We start from the raw sequence: 22,120 nt of genomic DNA on the forward strand, positions 1-22,120 counted from the left end.
ACCTCTCAAAGCATTTCATCACTGTAGATGTGAGTGCCACTGGGCGATAGTCATTAAGGCAGCTCACATTATTCTTCTTAGGCACTGATATAATCATTGCCTTTTTGAAGCAAGTGGGCAAGTATTATTCCTCTCTGTGTAGCATATTGATCCTGCAGCTTTTGTATCTGTTTTAAACACTTCGTATGATCAATCGTATTGCATTTCCTCTTGGGTGATTTCTGTATCACCTACATAGCTGCTTTAAAATCACTGCACTGATTCTTTAATTCCTCCAATTTGTTCTCAGCTAAATTGGCTTCTTCCTTCTGTTTACTCCTTTCTTTATCTAGATTCTCACATTTCAGATGATATTGGTTCACATGCACCAAATGTCTCAGTCTCAGTCCCTGCAAATAGTTGCATCTCCCTTGAAGGGTTTCTACTTCCTCTTGGAGTCTTTTGTTTTCATCTTCTAAATTATCCCACTCTATCTTAGTTTCTCACCAATATTGCTCCGCTTCAGCTTTCTGCCATCATTCCTATATTTCCTATTGTAACCTATCTCGTTTGGTGTCAGCTTTTTGCTGATATCCTGTTTAATTCCTCATTGAGGCAGGCCACTGTTACTGATTTTAGTAGCCACTTAAATTCCTTGTCTGACAATTTCCCTTTGGCAATTTTTAGAAGAGCTTTGCCACCTTCACCACTGGTGTGTCCAGCATACTCCCCATATTGGGGCCATTTCCCCAATACATACTTCTGGAGGAATCCCCTCCAATCAAAATAATCTAAGTCCTTTGGACTTGCAGAATTCCCTGAATTTTTCATCTGGATTGGTACTAACTAGCTACCATGCCCCACGTGGTCTGACTTGAGTCTCCAGCTGACTCATCGGGAGTTTGAACCTCAAGCCCACCCAGGGATGCCAATTCTGTTACTAGTATCACCCCTTGTACTAATGATCAGGGAGGCACAGAGAGAATCTGTAATTACTGACATGTACCTTTATTACAAATAAACTCTTCTCAGGCTTTATTATCTCAACAGAAGAACACATGAATTTAACCAACCAAATAGAAAAGATAATACAAGTTAAAAAGGAATATTTGCTGCTGGACGTGTTTCTCATAGTCCCATTCGAATCTTCATGTCAATGGGGCACCTCAGATCCACGATAGTAAACCCCCAGAGTGCTGCCAGCACACTCGGAATGTTTTCTTTAATACTCATTTCTTACCAATTCAAATATTGCGTTTCAGTCACTGGCTACACGTCACACGTCTAACCTTTAGCACCTTCTTACTGGCTCTGCTCTAACCCAGTATCCATTTATTACCCTCTTTCCAGCAAGTGACAATTGGTCATTTGTGGCCCTTTGTTCTCAATCAGCTACCAGCTTGAATCATGCAGGACAAATAGAGAGCCCAACAGTCAAAATTGTGCATGCTATATCCAACCACAGAACACTAAATAACTTCTCATCTGGAAATTAAGCCCATAAGATCATAGATACAGGAGCCAAATTAGGCCATTTGGCCCATTGTGTCTGCTCCACCATTTCATCATGGCTAATCCACTTTCTCTCTCAACTCCAATCTCCTGCCTTCTCACCATCTCCCTTCAAGTCCTAACCAATCAAGAATTTATCAACCTCTGCCTTAAATATACATAAAGGCTTATCCTCCATAGCTGCCTCATCACTATCTGGCTAAAGAAATTCCTCATCTCCAATCTAAAAGGCTGCCCCTCTATTCTGAGGCTGTGTCATCTGGTCCTAGGCTCTCCCACCATAGGAAATATCCTCTCCAAATCCACTCTATTGAGCCCTTTCACCATTTGATATGTTTCAATGAGGTCACCCCTCATACTTCTGAATTCTAATGAAAACAGGCCCAGAGCCATCAAATGTTCTTCATATGACAAACCATTCAATCCTGGAGTAATTTCCATGAACCTCCTTTTAACTCTCTCCAGTTTCTGCACAACCTTTCTAAGATAAGGGGCCCAGACCTGCTCACAATACTCTAAGTGAGGCCTCACCAGTGCTTTATGGAAGATGAGGGTTGATGTGGGGAGGAAGTTGCAGTTCCCAGAACTGGTGCAAACCACACTTTGACCAGATTTTGTACTGTGGTCCACCGAAGACAAGAAAATCATCCTGGTGGCACACATAGTACCATGGGAGGAAGGATTCAAGTAGACTCACAAGAGGAAGGCCCTTAAGTATCAGTCCTTAATCCAGGAGTGCAGAGACAAAGCACAGCAGATGTGGCTATTCCCCATGGAGATTGGCTGTACAGAGTTCCCAGCAAGGTCGGCATGGAGGTTGTTGTCTGTGCCGGGCCTTGATGAAAAGAAGAACCAAGCAGCTCGTGGGATGGGGGAGGAAGCAGAAAGAGCCTCTTGCTGGATATGGAGCAGGCGGGAGGAGCTAAGCTGGAAGTCAGCAGATGGGTAGTGACTGCTGACCAGCCAACTGGGGAGTGTCATTGTTAGGGGGTCAAAACACTCTTGGAGGGTTGGGCACCTGCTCTTGGCCAAAGGCTATGGTTACCTCATCAGGTAACTGAAGAGAGCACTCTGGTGTATGATGTGAGCGACATCTGGAGCACCAGTGACTTCCAGGAAAGACTGGATGGCAACTGAGAAAGGTCAGTGATGCTGGAAAGACAGCTGACCTCCAGGAAAGACTGGCACAGGCACTCAAGGCTAGCAACCCTGTGTGCAGCACTCACTCGACAGCAACGTACAAGCTATGGATGAACTAAATATGCAATATTTGGATGTGATAGTTTATCAGATAGAATTTAATGTGAGGACATACAGAGCTGATGGATGGTATGGTGCACAATGGGAAGTGGAGGTCTCTCTACCCATTTCCCTCCCTCCACCTGCCATCCCCCTATACCTAGGGAGGGAACAGCTCTTGGAGCCCCTCAGGTAAAATAGCTGCTGTGTCTGCTTTCAACCCCAGACCAACTGACTTCTCACAGCCTGTGTAGCTGATCTCTAGCTGACCCTGACCTGTAACCGACCTGTGCCCAAACCTTCGTTCCTGACCCATTGTCTGTCACTTTTGCCGGACTTGTGACCTCTCACCACCCTTGACCTCCAACCCCTTAGTGCCCTGACCTTTCTGTTGTTAGGCTCCATCCCTGACCTGCAATCTCTCACTGATCTGACCTCTGCCCTTCGCCCCTCACTTATGTGATCTCCACCACTGAATTGTGACCTCTCAACACCACGGACTTTGTTCTTGCACACTACCCCCAACCCAGCCCAACCTTTTGCCTTTGGCTGCCTCGGTCCCTGTCAGCTCCCATCCTGCTTACAACCCTCAGCCCTTGTTGTCCCAGGAGAGAGGCATGGTGTCAGGAGGGGAGGTGACCACAAGATGTCCAAGTTCTGGGAGTAGTGATGGAGAGACCTCTGGACCGATGACTGGGTGTGCATGCCAGGGGTGGTGAGAGAAGGCACAGACCAATCCCACAGCTGGGCCAGAAGCTTGGGAGCCTTGAGGGAGATCAGGACCTGGGGGAAGTAGGAGAGAGTTAGTCTCACTGTGCATGCTCAAGTTACAAACAAGAGAATATCTGCAGATGCTGGAAATCAAAGGACCTTTCTCCCTCTTGGAGAAAGGTCCCTTGCACGTGGCCAAGTGGTTAAGGCAATCGTCTAGTGATTTGAAGGTCGCTAGTTCAAGCCTTGGCTGAGGCAACGTGTTGTGCCCGTGAGCAAGGCACTTAACCACACATTGCTCTGCGACGACATCGGTACCAAGGTGTATGGGTCCTAATGCCCTTCCCTTGGAGAACATCGGTGTTGTGGAGAGGGGAGACTTGCAGCATGGGCAACTGCTGGTCTTCCATACAACCTTGCCCAGGCCTGCGCCCTGGAAACTTTCCAAGGTGCAAATCCATGGTCTTGTGAGACTAACGGATGCCTATATAATAATTCTCCCCCTCCCAGTCTTGTCCCCTCCCCCCACTCCACCTACCCTGACCTTTCCTCTCATTCTCTGTCCACCCAAACCTCCATCTACCTGCCACGTCAACCCTCACTCACTCCTCAGACACTCTGCCTCCTCCCTCTATACCCTCACCCTCCTAACCCACCTCTCTTCTTCACCCCTTTCCTTCCCTATTCACTCACATCTCGTGGAACTTCTCCCTCTGCCTCCTCTCTCCACTCCCAGGCCCCCTAACTCATCTTTCCCTTCTCCCACCATCATTCCTCCTCCTCCTCCTCCTCCTCAAATTCTCACTCACCTCTTGGACTCCTGCCCAGCAGCTCACTCTCCCTCAGGGAAAGCTCTGGGAGCGGGTGGGGATCCTGGAGAGGTGACCCCATTCCCTGCCGCTTCGCCCTCCAGTCGCAGGACAGAGGCCAGCTGACATGCCTGGGACCGGACCAGAGGGTGTGGGTGGGACAGAGCTTGGAGCAGGGGTCTGGAGGGACAGGGCGTGGAACTCCCCTCGCCTCCCTCTCCCTCCAATGCATCTCGCAGTAGTGGCCGAGTAGGGGGAGAGAGGCGGCAAAGCAAGGAGAGGAGTGACAGTAAGAGAGCAGGAGGGGGTGGTGAGGAGGGTGAAGCAGAGGGGGGAGGAGAGGAGAGGAGCTGGCTCAGCAGAGAGGAGAGGCGGGTAGGAGGGGGCAGGCTGGAGAGCAGCCGCTCCTGGATGGGGCCCACTGCCGACAGGGAGAGGTGGCAGAGCAGAGACAGGGGCAGGTCAGGTTCTGGGGAGGGCAGGCCACACAGAGTCAGCTGGGGGGAGGGAGGGAGAGAGAGAGAGGGTTATACAAGGGGGAGAGAGGGTAGAACAGGGGCAGGGAAGAAAAGGGGAAGAGGATGGATACAGATTGAGAGAGAGTGCGGGGTGTCAGAGGGTATAGAAGGGCAAGAGTGGGCAGAGGGAGGAGACAAGAGGAGGAAGAAGGGGGAGAGAAAGAGAAAATATTTAATTCACTCGAATGGTTATGTTCAGGATAAAGCTGTTTCTAAAGAAAACTATTTGCATTGTGAACTTCTGTGTCTGTGGCTTATATTGCAATGTAAGTGTATTCAGGGTGCAGACTGTTGGAGGAGGGTAGGGTAAAAGGAGATGTGGGCACTGGGAAGAGAAGGCTGGTGAAGAGAGTGCTTGGGAAGGAAGTGTTACAGTAAAACTGCCAGTACAGAGCACGTGGAGCATCTCTACCTCTCATAAAGGTGGTGGCACGCTTAAGCCTGATTTATACTTATGCGTACGGGCTACGCCGTAGGCCTGATTTATACTTCTGCATAGCCCTACGCCATAGCGAGCATGCATTGTTGTGTCTGCATCGCTCTACAATTCACCGCCAAAACGCTAGCTGGCGGTGGGGTTTCTATGCCACTGTGTTGAGTTCCTTTGTGAGAGACATGGACAAGGAAATGCATTTCAAATATCTTCGGATGTCGGCAGGTAGATTTGGCAATTCGGTTCATCGTCTCCAACCATTTATTTCGCATCAGTGTACAGACATGGCGGAGAAAAGCAACTGGAAATGCGTAGGAGGAAATGCGATGCCAAGCGGACCAATCACTGTTGTTGCGGTCTGCGTCGCCACGATGCGTAAGTTACTTTTTTGTGGAGGTGCACATCACCCTACTGTGTAGGGTATGCGGTACCTACAGCTTACATTTGACGTAGAAGTATATATAGGCTTAAGACACAGCAGCTTCTATGGGGCTGTGTCTAAAGGTGTTATTACCTTTCTTTAAAGGTATTTGTTACGATCACAAGACCCTACTGAACATAAAGAACTTAAAGTACCGCAGGTCTACCCCATCAGCGAGCTGCTGGTTGGTGGAGAAACTGAAGGAACTGGACTAGGTGCTGCTGTCAGCATCAGAGAGACATCGGTCTGCGAAGGCTGTATGCAGGGTAACGGTGAGACTTACTTTTCAGGTGATGTGGAAGTCTGATTCACTGTTTGATTGGCGAATAGTGGGGGGAGTTGCATGGCCTCCGTCTTAGAGAGGACCAGGCTTCAAACGGTGTTGTCACCCGCTTGCAGCTGCCCAGGAGAGAGGCGTTGGAGTCGGTGCGCTCCACTGGAGTGCCTGAGGCAGTGTTGCAGTGTTCATGCTGGAGTTGGTGGCGCCATCCAGTGTTCACTTGGCAGAAGACAAGATCTATTGTCTGACTGCAGACTGCTGCACAATTCATACAGGGCCTTGGAATATTTTGTTTGTGTGTGACTGTATTTTACTGCTATCATATGCTACAGTGCCTGTAAATGGTATTCAACCCCTTGGAAGTTTCATGTTTATTGTTTTATAACACTGAATCACAGTGGATTTAATTTGGCTTTTTTTTAAAACAATGATCAACAAAAAAGACGTGTGTCAAAGTGGAAACAGATCTCTACGAAGTGATCTAAATTAATTACAAAATAGTTGATTCCATGAGTATTCCTCCTTCCCCTTTAATATGACATACCAAAGCATCACTGGTGCAGGCAATTGGCTTGAGGCGTCCCATAATTAGTTAAATTGAGATCTGTTTTTGCAGACCTGTGTGCAGTCAAGGTGTTTCAATTGATTGTAGTAAAAATATACCTGTATCTGGAAGGTACAACTGCTGGTGAGTCAGTACCCCGACAACAACTACACCATGAAGACAAACGAGTACTCCAAGCAACCCCGTGAAAAGGTTACTGAAAAGCAGAACACACACAAAATGCTGGAGGAACTCCGCAGGCCAGGCAGCATCCTGCCGAAGGGTTTCGGCCTCATACGTTGACTGTACTTTTTTCCACAGATGCTACCTGGCCTGCTGAGTTCCTCCAGCATTTTGTGTGTTGCTTGGATTTCCAACATCGACAGATTTTCTCTTGTTTGTGATTTGAAAAGCACAAGTCAGGAGGTGGAAACAAGAAAATTTCCAAGTCGCTGAATATCCTTGGAGTAAAGTTAAGTCTATCATCAAGAAAAGGAAAGAATATGGTACAGCTGTAACTCTACTGAGAGCAGGCTGTCCTCAAAAACAGAGTTACCATGCAAGCAGCGAATTAGTGAGGGAGGCCACCAAGAGACCTATGACAACTCTGGAGGAGTTACAAGTTTCATTGGCTGAGATGGGAGAGACTGTGCATACAACTGCTGCCCGGGTGCTTCACCAGTCGCAGCTTTATGGAACAGTGGCTAAGAGAAAGCCACTGTTGAAAAAAAAACTCACATAGAATCACAGCCATAGTTTGCCAGAAGGCATGTGGGAGACTCTGAAATTGGTCGGAAGAAAGTTCTACAGTCTGATGAAACCAAAATTGAGCTTTTTGGCCATCAGACTAAACACTATGTTTGGCTATGCCAAACACCACACATCATTAAAAACCTACTATCCCACCATCCCTACAGTGAAGCACGGCAGTGTCTGCATCATGATGTGGGGATGCTTCACTGCAGCAGGCCCTGGAAGTCTTGTGAAGGTAGAGAGTAAAATGAATGCAGCAAAATGCAGGGAAATCCTGGCTGAAAACCTGATGCAGTCTGCAAGAGAAGTGCGACTTGGGAGAAAATTTGTTTTCCAGCAAGACAATGACCCCAAGCATAAAGCCAAAGCTACACAGGAATGTGTAGCTTTAAAAACAACAAAGTCAATGTCCTGGAGTGGCCAAGTCAGAGTCCAGACCTCAATCCAATTGAGAATTTGTGGCTGGACTTGAAAAGGGCTGTTCACTCACGATTGCCATACAATCTGACGGAGCTTGAGCAGTTTTGTAAAGAAGAGTGGTGTAAAATTGCACCAATGGTGCAAAATGTGCAAAGCTGATAGAGACCTATCCACACAGACTCAAGGCTGTAATTGCTAACAAAGGTGCATCTACTAAATACTGACTTGAAGGGGGTCAGTAATTGATTATGCAATCAATTATTTTGTGTTTTATATTTGTAATTCATTTAGATCACTTTGTAGAGATTAGTTTTCTCTTTGAAAGAGGCTTTTTCTGTTGAGCAGTGTTAAAAAAGCCAAATTAAATCCAATGTGATTCAATGTTGTAAAACAATTGTAATACCCTGGTTCATATTTTTACTGTTATGCTGTATGTATTTCATTTTGGCAGTTCTGTGAGAGCTGCTTGTTTTCAGCTTATGTTTGGGTTATTGTTGAAGATGAAGAGATGAAGAGAAATGTGTGCCATCCAATTAGGATGGTGGAATTAAGGGGAGGTTTCTCTGGTGAGGGACACTAAGATTGGGTTTGGGGCATTTGTTCCAGACAAGATGAAGACGGAAGACGCTGGAGAGAAGGAGTCATAGGATTTGACCTGGAGCAGGACCGTGATTTGACGAAGCCCAGGGTAAGATCGATTGAGGACTGGTGACTTGGAGAAACTGACAGCTCCAACTTGTGCACATTAGACTGTTTCATTAAAATAGGCTTTTTTCTTTACTAACCCTTTAGTCAAATTAAGAATTATAAACATAAATCTTTGTCATATGTGGCGTACTGTCTGTTATTCCGTGGCACTAATTTGTAACAGGGTAGCAAATTACACACCCTGCACAAAAACAGGGGGCTTGGGGTGGGATCGAGCCTCAATCTCACGAGTTTGGCGGGGCCAGAGGTTGTCTTCCCCAGACTTACACAGCCGAGGAAACCAAGGGGTTTCACAATAAAAATTAAAACTTACTGGGGAGGGTGGGCTGAATACTTTTGATTTTTGATAGGTCCTGTTTGTGTGCCTGGTGCTATGAATGACGTTGGTACTGTGTTGTGCGCCTTGGCCCCGGAGTAACGATTTTTCATTTGGCTGTATTCATGTACGATTGCACGACCATTAAATGAATTATACGGTGTGGTGTTGCAAGTCTATACATGTGGGGTATGTGTATGGCATGGGGTTAAGTGTCCACGAGGAGTGTGTGTTTAAGCGTAGTTGCATGTTTGTGTATTTGCAGCATGTGCACTATGGGGGACTGTGAGATTATCTGTGCATGTGGAGTGTGTGTATAGTGTGGGTTGTGTGTCTGGTGGAACATGTCTGTATATGTGGACCGTGTGTATCATACCGGGTTGAAGGCCCATGCTAGTGGACCATTTGCAGTGCGCAGCGTCGCTTGCCACTCTGTGCATGGCTGGACATGTGTGTCACATACCTGCACTAGGTGTTGGACCATGTCTCCCTCCAGCAGGGCTAGCAGGACATTACTGAAGAGTGGCTCCTCCACATCTGTGGCGAAGGGAAAACACAGGAGCTGGCACACTCGCAGCACCAGGCAGGACACGAAGTCCTGGCCGGGCTCGGAGCAGAACCTGCACATGCAAAACCAGGACAATGGGACACTTCATTTACCAGAGAGAACAGAAACAGGGTGTCAAGACAACCTGATAACATGATATGTAGATGATAAATTGTTTATATATAGACACCGGTAATTCAGTTCAACTGAACCGGAGATTGCTTCGTCCCCTGAGACCTCTTATGCTGGTAGCAGCAGCAACCTTCACTGTAAATTGCTCTCTGGCCCATGGTCAGAGGGGGAAATCCCTGAACTAAACAAGATGCTGGCCACGTGACACAGAACAAGTAGATACAGATCTTTATTTCAGAAGGTTGACCATGCAATGTAAAATAGGCTACCTTTGTCAGTTCAACTAGCCACAAGAGCTCATTTAGCTTCAGAAATTAACAGTAAATTGTCCGTAGTTGAATGTATGGGCTCAGGCAGCCCACCTAAAATACTCACACACCGATGGGCTGAGAAGTGGAAGGTTGTGGGGTTGAGCAGCCTCTCAATGTCAGTAAAAAAGATGGTCACTGACTTCAGGAAGAGGGCGATGAAGATCAACGGTTACGATGTCAGACCGAGAGGGCTGAGAGCTCTAAGTGAATGAGTGAATGGCACGAGCAGCCTTGTCCTGGTCCAACCATGTAAAGCTCACCAATACCTCTTCCTCTGTGGAAATTCAGCACACCCCTGGTTTTTACTAGTTTTTACCGATACACCACAGAAAAGATCCTATCTAGATGCATCATCGATTGGTACATCTGCTCTGCCCAGGACCCCAGAAACATCTGCAGAGTTGTGGACACAGCTCAGCACGTCACGGAATCCAGCCTCCCCTCCACGGACTCTGTCTATACCCTTTGCTACTTGAGAAAAGCAGCCAGAATAATCAAAGACCCCACCCACCTGGACATTCTTTCTTCTCCCCTCTTCCAAAGGGCAAAAGATATAAAAGCTCAAAAGCACATCCCACCAGGCTCAAGGACAGTTTCTAACCCACTGTTGTAAGACTACTGAGCAAGATGAACTCTTGACCACACAGTGTACCTCATTGTGGCTGCAATGCACTTTCTGTGCAATCTGACAATTTATTCTGCATTGTTAATGTTTTACTTTAGTAGCATCTGAATGCATTGTTCCAATGAATTGACGTGTGTGAATGATATGATGTATGGAATGGTCTGTATTCAAGGCATGTAAAACAAAAATCTTCCCTATAGCTCGGTTCATGTGATAAAGTAACAAACAATACAGCAAAGTTGAGAGAATTTCACCCTGTAGATCACCTCTGGGGATTGTGCAGTGGGATGGTGTGGGGGGAATTTCACTCTGTGTCTGATTCCAGGGTGGTTGCATGATGGGATGGTGTGCAGGGAGTTTCACTCTGTCTGATCCCAGCAGCGTGTGATGGGATGATGTGGTGGGAGTTTTATCCAGTGTCTGACTCTGAGGGGGGAGGGGGGTTTGTGTGTGTGATAAGACTGCGTGGAGGGAGTTTTACTCTGTGTCTGACTCTGGGGGCGGGCAGGGGTTGTCATGGTATAATGTGGAGGGAATTTCAACCTGTGTCTCAACCCTGGGGCGTGTGTGTGATGGAACAGTGTGAGGGAGTTTTATTCAGTCCAATCCCAGGAGTGTGTGATGGGGCAATGTAGAGGGAGTTTTTATTGCGTCTGACCACGGACTGTGTGTGATGGGATGGTGTGGAGGGAGTTTCACCTTGTTTGATTCTGGGAGTGCATGATAGGATGATGTAGAAGGAGCTTTGAATGTGTTTGACCTTGAGACCGTGTGATAAAATAGTGTAGAGAGAGCTTCACTCTGTGACCCCAGGCCCAAGGGGTGTGTGAATGATAAGATGTATGGAATGGTCTGTATGGAAGGCATGTAAAACAAAAATCTTTTCTATAGCTCAGTTCATGTGATAAAATAACGAACAACACAACAAAATTGAGAGAGTTTCACCCTGTAGCTGACTTTGGAGGGTGGGGATAGGTATGAAGGTATGGTGCAGAGGAAAGTTCACTCTGTGTGAGTGGACGAGATGGTGTAAAGGGATCTTCATTCATTCTCTGACATACAGTGGTATGCAAAAGTTTGGGCACCCCTGGTCAAAATTTCTGTTACTGTGAATAGCTAAGCAAGTAAAAGATGACCTGATTTCCAAAAGGCATAAAGATGACACATTTCTTTAATATTTTAAGCAAGATTACTTTTTTATTTCCATCTTTTACAGTTTCAAAATAATAAAAAAGGAAAAGGGCCCGAAGCAAAAGTTTGTAACACCCCCTTTGGCAAATATCACAGCTTGTAAACACTTTCTGTAGCCAGCTAAGAGTCTTTCAATTCTTGTTTGGGGATTTTCGCCCATTCTTCCTTGCAAAAGGCTTCTAGTTCTGTGAGATTCTTGGGCCATCTTGCATGCACTGCTCTTTTGAGGTCTATCCACAGATTTTCGATGATGTTTAGGTCAGAGTACTGTGAGGGCCATGGCAAAACCTTCAGCTTGCACCTCTTGAAGTAGTCCATTGTGGATTCTGAAGTGTGTTTAGGATCATTACGCTGTTGTAGAAGCCATCTGCTTTTCATCTTAAGCTTTTTTTTTTTACAGACGGTGTAATGTTTGCTTCCAGAATTTGCTGGTATTTAATTGAATTCATTCTTCCCTCTACTGTACCAGTGAAATGTTCCCCGTGCCACTGGCTGCAACACAAGCCCAAAGCATGATCGATCCACCCCTGTGCTTAACAGTTGGAGAGGTGTTCTTTTCATGAAATTCTGCACCCTTTTTTCTCCGAACATACCTTTGCTCATTGCAGCCAAAAAGTTCTATTTTAACTTCATCAGTCTACAGGACTTGTTTCCAAAATGCATCAGGCTTGTTTAGATGTTCCTTTGCAAACTTCTGACGCTGAACTTTGTGAACACAAAATAATCTGCAGATGCTGGGGTCAAAGCAAAACTCACAACACGCTAGAGGAACTCAGCAGGTCGGGCAGCATCAGTGGAAAAGATCGATCGATGTTTCGGGCCGGAACCCTTCGCCAGGACTGTAGGGGGAAGGGGCCCCATCCCCCAGCTGCCTACCTCCTCCCTCTTGGTTCTGTCTCCTTCTACTACCCATTGTGTTTTCCCCTATTTTTTCTTCACCTTTCCTGCCTATCACCTCCCTGCCTCCCTTCCCTCACCCCTTTATCTTTCCCCTTACTGGTTTTTCTCCTGGAACCTACCAGCCTTCTCCTTCCCACCCTCCCCCCACCTTCTTTATAGGGCCTCTGCTGTGAGCGTTGCTGAATTTTGTGGTGAGGACGCAGGAAAGGTTTTCTTCTGATGACTCTTCCATGAAGGTCATAATTGTGCAGGTGTCACTGCACAGTAGAACAGTGCATCACCACTCCAGAGTTTGCTAAATCTTCCTGAAGGTCTTTTGCAGTCAAACGGGGGTTTTGATTTGCCTTTCTAGCAATCCTACGAGCAGTTCTCTTGGAAAGTTTTTTTGGTCTTCCAGACCTCAACTTGACCTCCACCGTTCCTGTTAACTGCCATTTCTTAATTACATTACAAAATGAGGAAACGGCTACCTGAAAAGGCTTTGCTATCTTCTTATAGCCTTCTCCTGTTTTGTGGGCACCATCTATTTTAATTTTAAGAGTGCTACGCAGCTGCTTAGAGGAGCCCATGGATGCTGATTGTTGGGACAAAGTTTGAGGAGTCAGGGTATTTATAAAGCTTTGAAATTTGTATCACCTGGCCTTTCCTAATGATGATTGTGAACAAGCCATAGACCTAACAAGCTAATTAAAATCTGAGACCTTGGTAAAAGTTATCTGAGAGCTCAAATTTCTTGGGGTGCCCAAACTTTTGGATGGTGCTCCTTTCCTTTTTTTCACTCTAAAATTGTACAAAACAAAAATAATACACTAATCTCGCTTAAAAAGTTGAAAGGAATGTTTCATCTTTAACTTTATGACTTTTGGAGATAAGTTCATCTTCTACTCACTTAACTATTCACAGTAACAGAAATTTTGACCAGCGGTGCCCAAACTTTTGCATGCCACTGTAGGTGTGTATGATGGCTCAGTGCAGAGCCACCTTCACTGTGTGTCGGACCCCCAGGAACGTGTAATGACACAGCGTGGAGGGAGCCTCATTCTGCGTGACCCCGAGACAATTTCATGGATGGGGCAGAGGGAGCTTCAATCTGGGGTCTGATCCCAGGAGTGTGTGAAGGTACGGTACAGAGGGAACTTCACCCTGTACCTGACATGGGGATTATATGATGGGATGGTGTGGAGGTTGTCTCATTCTGTGCCTGGCCCAGGATACTGACCTTTGACTCAGATGAGCGAGAAATGGCTCTGACAGCAGATGCCCGAGTGTTGCCAACACGACACTGGAGGGACTGGAGAGCAGCGGAATGCATTGGTAGGGAACGGTGGCAAACACCAGTGTGGCCAGACTGAGGAAAGCCAGAAGCCCTGTCCAGGAAAGAGAGAGCAGGAGCAAATCAGAGAGAGAAATAACGAGGGCAACAAGTAGGGAGGTGTGGGACGTGGGAGAGTTGGAGGAGGTGGAGTGAGGGAGCCAGGAGAGGTGCAGGGGTGGGGTTTCCTGGAAAGGAGGGGCTATTAGGAAGACAGGTGTACCCAGAAGAGGAAGCAGGGTTGTCATGAGAGAAAGTGAGCCAAGCCAGCGAAGGGGGAGGGGGAGAAGAGGGAGGGAGTGGGAGGTGAGGTGGAGGGTGAGAGGGAGGGAGGGAGGGAGAGAGGGAGGGAGGGAGGGAGGGAGGGAGAGAGGGAGGGAGGGAGGGAGGGAGGGAGGAGGGGGAGCAGAGGAGGAGGAAAGGGGAGGGGAGAAGGGAAAGGGAAGAGAAAAGGGGGAGAGAAAAGGGGGAGAGAAAAGGGGGAGAGGAAAGAGGGAGGGGGAGAGGAAAGAGGGAGGGGGAGAGGAAAGGGGGGAGAGGAAAGAGGGGGGAGAGGAAAGAGGGAGGGGAGAGGAAAGAGGGAGGGGAGAGGAAAGAGGGAGGGGAGAGGAAAGAGGGAGGGGAGAGGAAAGAGGGAGGGGGAAGAAGGAGAGGAAAGATAGGGAGAGTTGGGGGAAGCAGTGAGAGGGGGAGAAAGGCATGTAGGAGAGAGGGGTCGCATGGGAAAGGGGAAGGTGAGAAGAGGGTGTGGAGTGGAAGATTTTAGGCAAGGGAAGTGACGATTAGAGTGAAGGGGTGTATGGGGTGTCTAGGGAGGGTAGCACCTCTGGTGGGGGGCTTGCTGTGCCCTTTTCAGGGCAGCTCGTCCACCTTTGGTCCCCACCTGGCGCTCAGCTCTCACCTGTGGCTCCAAGTAGCTGTAACACACACAGCGGCCACATCCTGGTAAACTGTCTCGGCAGACAGGCCAAACCAGGTGATGGTAGCCGACGGGTCTTCGACCCTCAGTGCGGTGGGAGATCTGCCTATCCCAGCGTGTGAAGTCTGGCCATGGCTGACTGAGTGGAAGAGACCGATTAATCGTCCAACGGTCAAGAAGGCAGGCCAGCAGGCGTGGTGGAGCGCTAAGAGCACAACAAGGCACTTAGACGTCCTTGTCACCCACTGCAGGAGGTGGTGATCTCTTTAAAGCCACCTGGCAGTAGGCAATGCTGTAACCCCTCAATATGTCAGAGCGGCGTGGAGGGAAATCATCCACCAAGTGGAAATTCCAGATGCGACCTAACGACGGAGTGGCAAAAGAGGGAGAGGATGGGGGAAAGAGGGAAGTGATCAGGAGAAGGGACAGGCAAGAAGGTGGTAGGTGGGGAGGTGAGGAGAGAGGGTGGGTGGTAGAGGTCATAGGGAGGAGGCAGAATTGGACTCACCTGTGGGAGAGAGACAGCTCCAGTTGGGGACAGGGGTGGGTCTTCCTGGTCTCGGCGTGTCCCCTTCCATCAGCGGCCCCTCCGGGCAGATGCGCAGGGCGCGGCACACCCTCCGCCAGCTGAGTGGCCACACCTCAGAACCCTGGAGAATGGCAGCTGCACCCTGTGGGAGGGAGGGAGGGAGTAGGTGGAGAGGGTCACTGACTCATAGGGAAAGAGAGTGATGGCAAGAGAAGGAGAGGGAAGGAAAGAGAGAGAGAGGGTAGGAAAGCAAGAGAGGGTAGGAAAGCAAGAGAGGGTGGGAGAAAGAGAGAGGCAGAGAGAGATGGGGCAGAGGGATTGAAAGAGTGATTGGGAGGGTGAGGGGGAAAGAGAGTCACTAAGTCATAATGGAAGAGAGAAGGAGGTGGGGGGAAGAGAGAGTGAGGGAGAGAGAGAGAGAGAGAGAAAGGAAACAACAGGAGCGAAAGGGAGTGACAGTGAGGGAGAACGAGAAAAGGTGATGGGGGAGGGTGGAAGCGATGGAGAGGATGGGGGAGTGAGAGTGACAGAGGTGTAGAGTGGAGGGGGTGTTTTTCAGTCCATACCTCAGCAGCTATCTGCAGCAACAGGATCAATAGCCCGTCCAACATGCCCAGGTCTTGTGGTGGGGTAACTGAATGCTGAAATAAGGAAACACAGTACTTATACCCACCTTCACACACTCCTCAGGGCTATTTAAGACATAGGAAGAGAATTAGGCCATTTGGCCCATTGAGTCTGCTCTGCCATTCTATCATTAATATCTCTCTTCAATTCATTCTCCCCATAACCTTTGATGGCTTCACTAATCAAGGAACCATCAACCTTCTTTTTATATCCACACAATACACATATACACAGCCGGCTGTGGCAATGAATTTCACATATTCACCACCCTGTCTCAAGAAATTCCTCCTCATCTCTGTTCTAAAGGGACACCCTCCTATTCTGAGACTACACCCTCTGATCCTAGACTCCACTACAGGAAACATCCTCTCTGCATGCACTTTGTCCAGGCCTTTTAATATTCGGTAAGTTTCGATGTGATCCACCATGCACCCCCCACCATTCTTCTAAAACTCCAGTCAGTACAGGCTCAGGGCCATTAAACCCTCCTCATATGTTAACCCCCTCAATTTTGGTAACCTCCTCTGGACCCTAACCAATAGCAACACATCCTTTCTTAGATTTAGGGCCCGAAAACTGCTTATAATACTAAAAAGATGCAGCATTACATCCTTGCTTTTATATTCTAGTCCCCACAAAATGAATACTAGCATTGCATTTGTCTCCCTTACTTCTGACTCAAACTGCAAGTTAACCTTTAGGAAATCCTGCACTAGTCCCTTTACACCTCTGATTTCTGAATTTGCTCCCTGTTTATTCAATAGTCTACGCCTTTATCCCTTCTCTCTACAATGCCTCCCATCTGCCAATTATCTGACCAGACTCCCTGCTTCCTCCACACTAACTGCACCTCCACCTATCAGAGTGAAGGTCCCTCCACACTAACTGCACCTCCACCTATCAGAGTGAAGGTCCCTCCACACTAACTGCACCTCCACCTATCAGAGTGAAGGTCCCTCCACACTAACTGCACCTCCACCTATCAGAGTGAAGGTCCCTCCACACTAACTGCACCTCCACCTATCAGAGTGAAGGTCCCTCCACACTAACTGCACCTCCACCTATCAGAGTGAAGGTCCCTCCATACTAACTGCACCTCCACCTATCAGAGTGAAGGTCCCTCCACACTAACTGCACCTCCACCTATCAGAGTGAAGGTCCCTCCATACTAATTGCACCTCCACATATCAGAGTGAAGGTAGCTCCACACTACCCTTTCAGCCACATCCAGGATCAGCCATAGAGTAAAGATCCCTCCACACCAACCTACCACACACTCCTGGGGTCAGACCCAGAGTGAAGCTCCCTCTGCGCCCTCCCATCACACACTCCCTGTGGAGCTGGGAGGTGCTACACCTACCTGGAAGCTGGAAGTCAGCGTGACAAGGGCTGCTTGCAGAAGGTCTTCGAGCTGAAGCTCCACGGAACAACCTCGAGACCTCAATTCGATCAAGAGGAGGGCTGCAGCGCTCTGTGGAAGAGGAGTGAGGGTGAGGGGGGAGGGACAGGTGCGAGTAGAGAGAGGGAATAGAAAGAGGGTGGCACCAAGATGGAAAGGGGTAAGGAGAGGGCTACGGTGGGGGGAGGGGCGAGGCGGAGGGAAGGAGTGGGGGCCAGAGCCGGGATGTGAGTGAAATCGGCAGAGTGGACAGTGAGAGTAGACCTGTAAATAGACCCCACTGTAGTGGTCCCTCCTTCCACCTTCCACCTCCCGTTCCCTGACCCAACCACATTGCTGCTGTACTCACAGTGTGAACTGGAGATCGTAGTAAGATCGAGACGACTGCACCGGTTGCATCTTCCAGCCTGTGAGCAGAGAGAGCAAGGGGGTGGGAAGAGTTCAGGAGAGAGGGGGCAAGGAAGGGTGAGAGAGGGGCAGGAATTGGTGAGGGGGAAAGAGTGGAGGCGTGCAAGAGAGAGTGTGAGGGGGGCAGGTGGCGGCAGGGCAGATGACAGAGGGAGAGAGTGGGGGTGGGTGACAGAATAGAGACAGAAACGTGATTAAGAGGGGAGAGAGTTCGAATGGAAAGAAAGAAATATTGAGTGGGGTAGTTTGGGGAGAGAGGTCATCAGTCTATAGATCACCGAGTGACACCACTTCCCCATTTGGACCCATCCTATACATTGCACAGATACACTGACCCCAGCCCCCTACTTCACCTTCAACAGGTGGGAGGAGATCTCCAAGTCAGGGATTCCTGCAATCCACTACCCATTCCAAACCTCTCAAGCAGGATAAGGGCAGGAGGCTCAGAATGGGCAGGGTGAGGTGGGAAGCCTCTGAGAAAAGTGCTGAAACACTTCCCACTTCCCTGGGTGGAGATAGTCCATGGACTCGATAACTGCCACATTACCTCTTCCCTATCTGCAGGTCAGGAGTGTGATGGGAACACTCTCCATATACTTAGTTCTAACAGCTCTTGGGAACCTTGACACCATCCAGGACAGACCATCCTCGCCTGATCTCCCACCTCACCCCCTGCACTGTCCCAGCCTTCCTTCGCAGAGGCCAGGTCTGAATCCCAGGATCCCCTTACCCGACGGCACTGTGGGAACTGCAACACCAGAAGAAATGACAAGTAGTGGTTCACGTAGCGAGAGCTGTGGGGGAGTGTTGAAACTAATTTGACACGGGCATGGGAACAGGAGTGATCGGGCCAAGGATGGGGCACTTGGTAGTGTAGTCTCACTACAGCCAGCTGTAGTGAGACTGAGGAAGAACAGGCAGATGATAGGGTAATATTGAAGTCAGTGGGATGAGTTAAACTGTAACAGAGCCAAAATCAAAAAGGGTAATGAATACAGGACCGAAGTTGTTATATTTGAATGCACGCAGTATATGGAATAAGGTAGATGATCTTATAGCACAGAGTTTGGCAGGTATGATGCTGTGGGCATTTCTTAGTCATGGCTAAAAGGAGGTCATAGTTTGGAGCTTAACATCCAGGGTACACCAAGAAATTGCGTATGAATTTAGTAACTATTTTGCGTCAATCTTCACTGTGCAAGATACCAGCAGAATGCCAGAAATGCAAGAGTGTCAAGGGGCTTTTACTAAGGATTGGGAAGGCGGAAAGTCTTAAGATAGGTAAGTCACCTGGACCAAAAGAACTACATCCCAGCATTTCAAAAGAGGAAGCTGAAGAGATTGAGGAGGCATAAGCAAAGATCTTTCAGGAATCACTAGATTGTGGAATTGTCTGGAGAACTGGAAGACTGCAAATATTACTCCACTCTTTAAGAAGGGAGGGAAGCAAAGGACAGGTAATAACAGGCCTGTTAGCCTGACTTCTTTGGTTGGTAAGATGTTAGATTTCATTATTAAAAATAAGGTTTCAGGGTACTTGGAGGCACATGATGAAAGAGGCTGAAGTCAACATGGTTTCCTTAAGGGGAAATCTTGCCTGACAAATCTATTGTAATCTTTTGAGGAAATAATCTGCAGGATAGTCAAAGGAGAGGCAGTGGATGTTGTTTATGTGGACTTTCAGATGGCATTTGTCAAGATGCTGCACATCAAGCTGACAAGGTAAGAGCCCGTGGTATTACAGGAAAGCTACTAGCATGGGTAGACAATTGGCTGACTGGCAGGCAGCAAAGAGTGAGAATAAAGGCAGCCTTTTCTGGTTGGCTGCCGGTGTCTAGTGGTGTGCCGCAGGGTCTGTGTTGGGACTGTTTCTTTTCACTTACTTATTGATGATTTGGACCAAATTTGCAGGTGATTATAAAGATACAGTAGGTGGAAGGGCATGTAGTGTTGAGGAAGGAGGGTGTCTGCAGAAGGTCTTGGGCAGATTGGGTAAAAGGGCAAAGTGACAGCCGATGGAATATAGTGTCAGGAAGTACATGCACTTAGCAAAAGGAATAAAAGTGTGGACTATTTTCTAAATGGGGAGATTCAAAGAGACTTGGGAGTCCTCATGCAAGATTCCCTAAAGGTTAACTCCCGGGTTGAGTCGGTGGTAAGGACAGCAGATGCACTGTTAACATTAATTTTGAGAGGATTAAAATGCTATTCATTGATGCTGTTCATCGACTATAGCTCAGCATTTAATACCATCATTCCCACAATCCTGATTGAGAAGTTGCTGAACCCGGGCCTCTGTAACTCCCTCTGCAATTGGATCGTTGACTTCCTAACTAGAAGACCACAATCTGTGTGGATTGGTGATAACATCTCCTCCTCGATGACAGTCAAACTGGGGCACCTCAAGGGTGTGTGCTTAGCCCACTGCTCTACTCTCTGTATACCCATGACTGTGTGGCTAAGCATAGCTCAAATACCATCTATAAATTTGCTGATAATACAACCATCATTGGTAGAATCTCAGGTGGTGACTAGAGGGTGTACAGGAGTGAGATATGCCAACTAGTGGAGTGGTGCAGCAGCAACAATCTGGCACTCAACGTCAGTAAGACGAAAGAGCTGATTGTAGACTTCAGGAAGGGTAAGACGAAGGAACACATACCAATCCTCAGAGGGATCAGAAGTGGAGAGAGTGAACAGTTTCAAGTTCCTGGGTGTGAAGATCTCTGAGGATCTAACCTGGTCCCAATATATCGATGTAGTTATAAAGAAAGCAAGACAGCAGCTATACTTCATTAGGAGTTTGAAGAGATTTGGCATGTCAACAAATACACTCAAAAACTTCTATAGATGTACTGTGGAGAGAATTCTGACAGGTTGCATCACTGCCTGATGTGGGGGCTACTGCACAGGACCGAAAGAAGCTGCAGAGGGTTGTAAATCTAGTCAGCTCCATCTTGGGTATTAGCCTACAAAGTACCCAGGACATCTTCAAGGAGCGGTGTCTCAGAAAGGCAGCGTCCATTATTAAGGACCTCCAGCACCCTTTTCTCACTGTTACCATCAGGTAGGAGGTACAGAAGCCTGAAGGTATACACTCAGTGATTCAAGAACAGCTTCTTCCCCTCTGCCATCAGATTCCTAAATGGATATTGAACCCTTGGACACTACCTCACTTTTTTTATATACAGTATTTCTGTTTCTTGAATGTTTTTTAAAAATCTATTCAATATAAGCATACAGTAATTGATTTACATTTGTTATTATTTTTATTTTATTTATTATTATTATTTTTTCTCTTCTGTATTATGTATTGCATTGAACAGCTGCTGCTAAAGTGACAAATTTCACGTCACATGCCGGTGATAATAAACCTGATTCTGATTCTGAAAAGCAAGGATGGAATGCTGAAGCTTTAAAGAGCACTGGGTAGACTGCACCCGGAGGACCAGAGGGCACAGCTTTAGAATTGAGGGACATTCAGTTAGAACAGAGATGTTGGAAAAATTTCTTTACCCAGACTGTGGTAAATCTGTGCAGGCTAGGAGATTGGGTATATTTAATGTGAAGGTTGATGGGTTCTAGATTAATCAAGATGTCAAAGATTACAGGGAGAAGGCAGGAGAATGGGGTTGAGAGGGATAATAAATCAGCCATGATGGAATGGTAGAGCAGACTTGATGGGCCGAATTGTCTAATTCTGCTCCAAGGTCTTTTGTCTGATAAATGCTGGCAAGCTCCCTGCCTTCTCGAGGGGGCAATGAGCGATGGTCAATAAATATTGGCAAGCAACAACTTTATCAAGGTGTAATAACAGATGGATAATAAATGACAACAAAAATTCACCTTCTCCAGGCATGTTGAGGGATGGGTGATAACTGCTGGCAAGACCCCACCATTTCGAGGGGGCATTGATGGATGGGTAATAAATGCAGGCAAGTAAGCACCTTATTGGGGGCGGGGAGGGAATGACAGAGGATGAACAACAAATGCTGGCAAACTTCCATTCTCTCAAGGCACGATGACGGATGAGCGTTAAATGCTGGCAAGCTTCACACATTCTCAAAGGGACGATGAGGGATGGGCAAAGATGCTGCAAGCCGGACTTCTCCAGAGGTGGTGGGAGATAGGCAAGACCCAAATCCGTAGGGGTGAGGAGGGATGGGCAATCACTGCCTGTGAAGTTGGGGCCTTGCGAATGCTGGCAAGCTCCCCAAAAATCCCATACCCCGAATAAGCAACACCCAGGGAGGTAAAAAACACCTAGCAAGGAATTCTGGAGGAACGCATTCCCCTGGAGTCTGGAGTGGCGAGGTCACAGAACATGGTAGTAACCAGTGCTGTCAGAGGTGGCCATCCAAAGGAATGACCTCTCTGGGAGAGGGACAGGAGATGAATTGCCACATCTTGCATGGGCAATTGGGATATGAAGAGAGGGGAAGGGTCAGAACATGGAGAGCACATAACGCACCTGTCTGGGACATGATCCAACTGTATCACCACCAGCAACAGAAGGAAGAGAGAAAGTTCCCAGAGCTGAGACCAGACGGGGTCTTCGGGGGAGACCTGTGGAGCAC

The 22,120-nt window shown here is 47.8% G+C and overlaps 1 protein-coding gene across 8 annotated transcripts in view; it reads right to left on the reverse strand.

Moving 5' to 3' along the window:
• Positions 1 to 980: 980 nt before the first annotated feature.
• Positions 981 to 22,120, reverse strand: part of stk36 (serine/threonine kinase 36 (fused homolog, Drosophila)) — an 86,787-nt gene continuing 65,647 nt past the window's right edge. For 6 of the 8 annotated variants that reach the window (XM_072272005.1, XM_072272003.1, XM_072272002.1 and 3 more), the window contains 9 exons: positions 22,015 to 22,109; positions 17,485 to 17,542; positions 17,097 to 17,207; positions 15,676 to 15,750; positions 15,089 to 15,251; positions 13,569 to 13,716; positions 9,107 to 9,263; positions 4,251 to 4,747; positions 981 to 3,513 (listed from right to left, as the gene is read on the reverse strand). In XM_072272005.1, the coding sequence (XP_072128106.1) occupies positions 4,274 to 4,747; positions 9,107 to 9,263; positions 13,569 to 13,716; positions 15,089 to 15,251; positions 15,676 to 15,750; positions 17,097 to 17,207; positions 17,485 to 17,542; positions 22,015 to 22,109 (1,281 nt within the window). In that variant the 3' untranslated portion in view covers positions 981 to 3,513; positions 4,251 to 4,273. Of the gene's footprint in view, positions 3,514 to 4,250; positions 4,748 to 9,106; positions 9,264 to 13,568; positions 13,717 to 15,088; positions 15,252 to 15,675; positions 15,751 to 17,096; positions 17,208 to 17,484; positions 17,543 to 22,014; positions 22,110 to 22,120 lie in introns of those variants that run through there. The other 2 variants (XM_072272004.1, XM_072272007.1) reach the window with 2 other exon arrangements.

The sequence above is a fragment of the Mobula birostris genome, chromosome 11, assembly GCF_030028105.1.
Source record: "Mobula birostris isolate sMobBir1 chromosome 11, sMobBir1.hap1, whole genome shotgun sequence".
Classification (NCBI taxonomy): Eukaryota; Metazoa; Chordata; class Chondrichthyes; order Myliobatiformes; family Myliobatidae; genus Mobula; species Mobula birostris.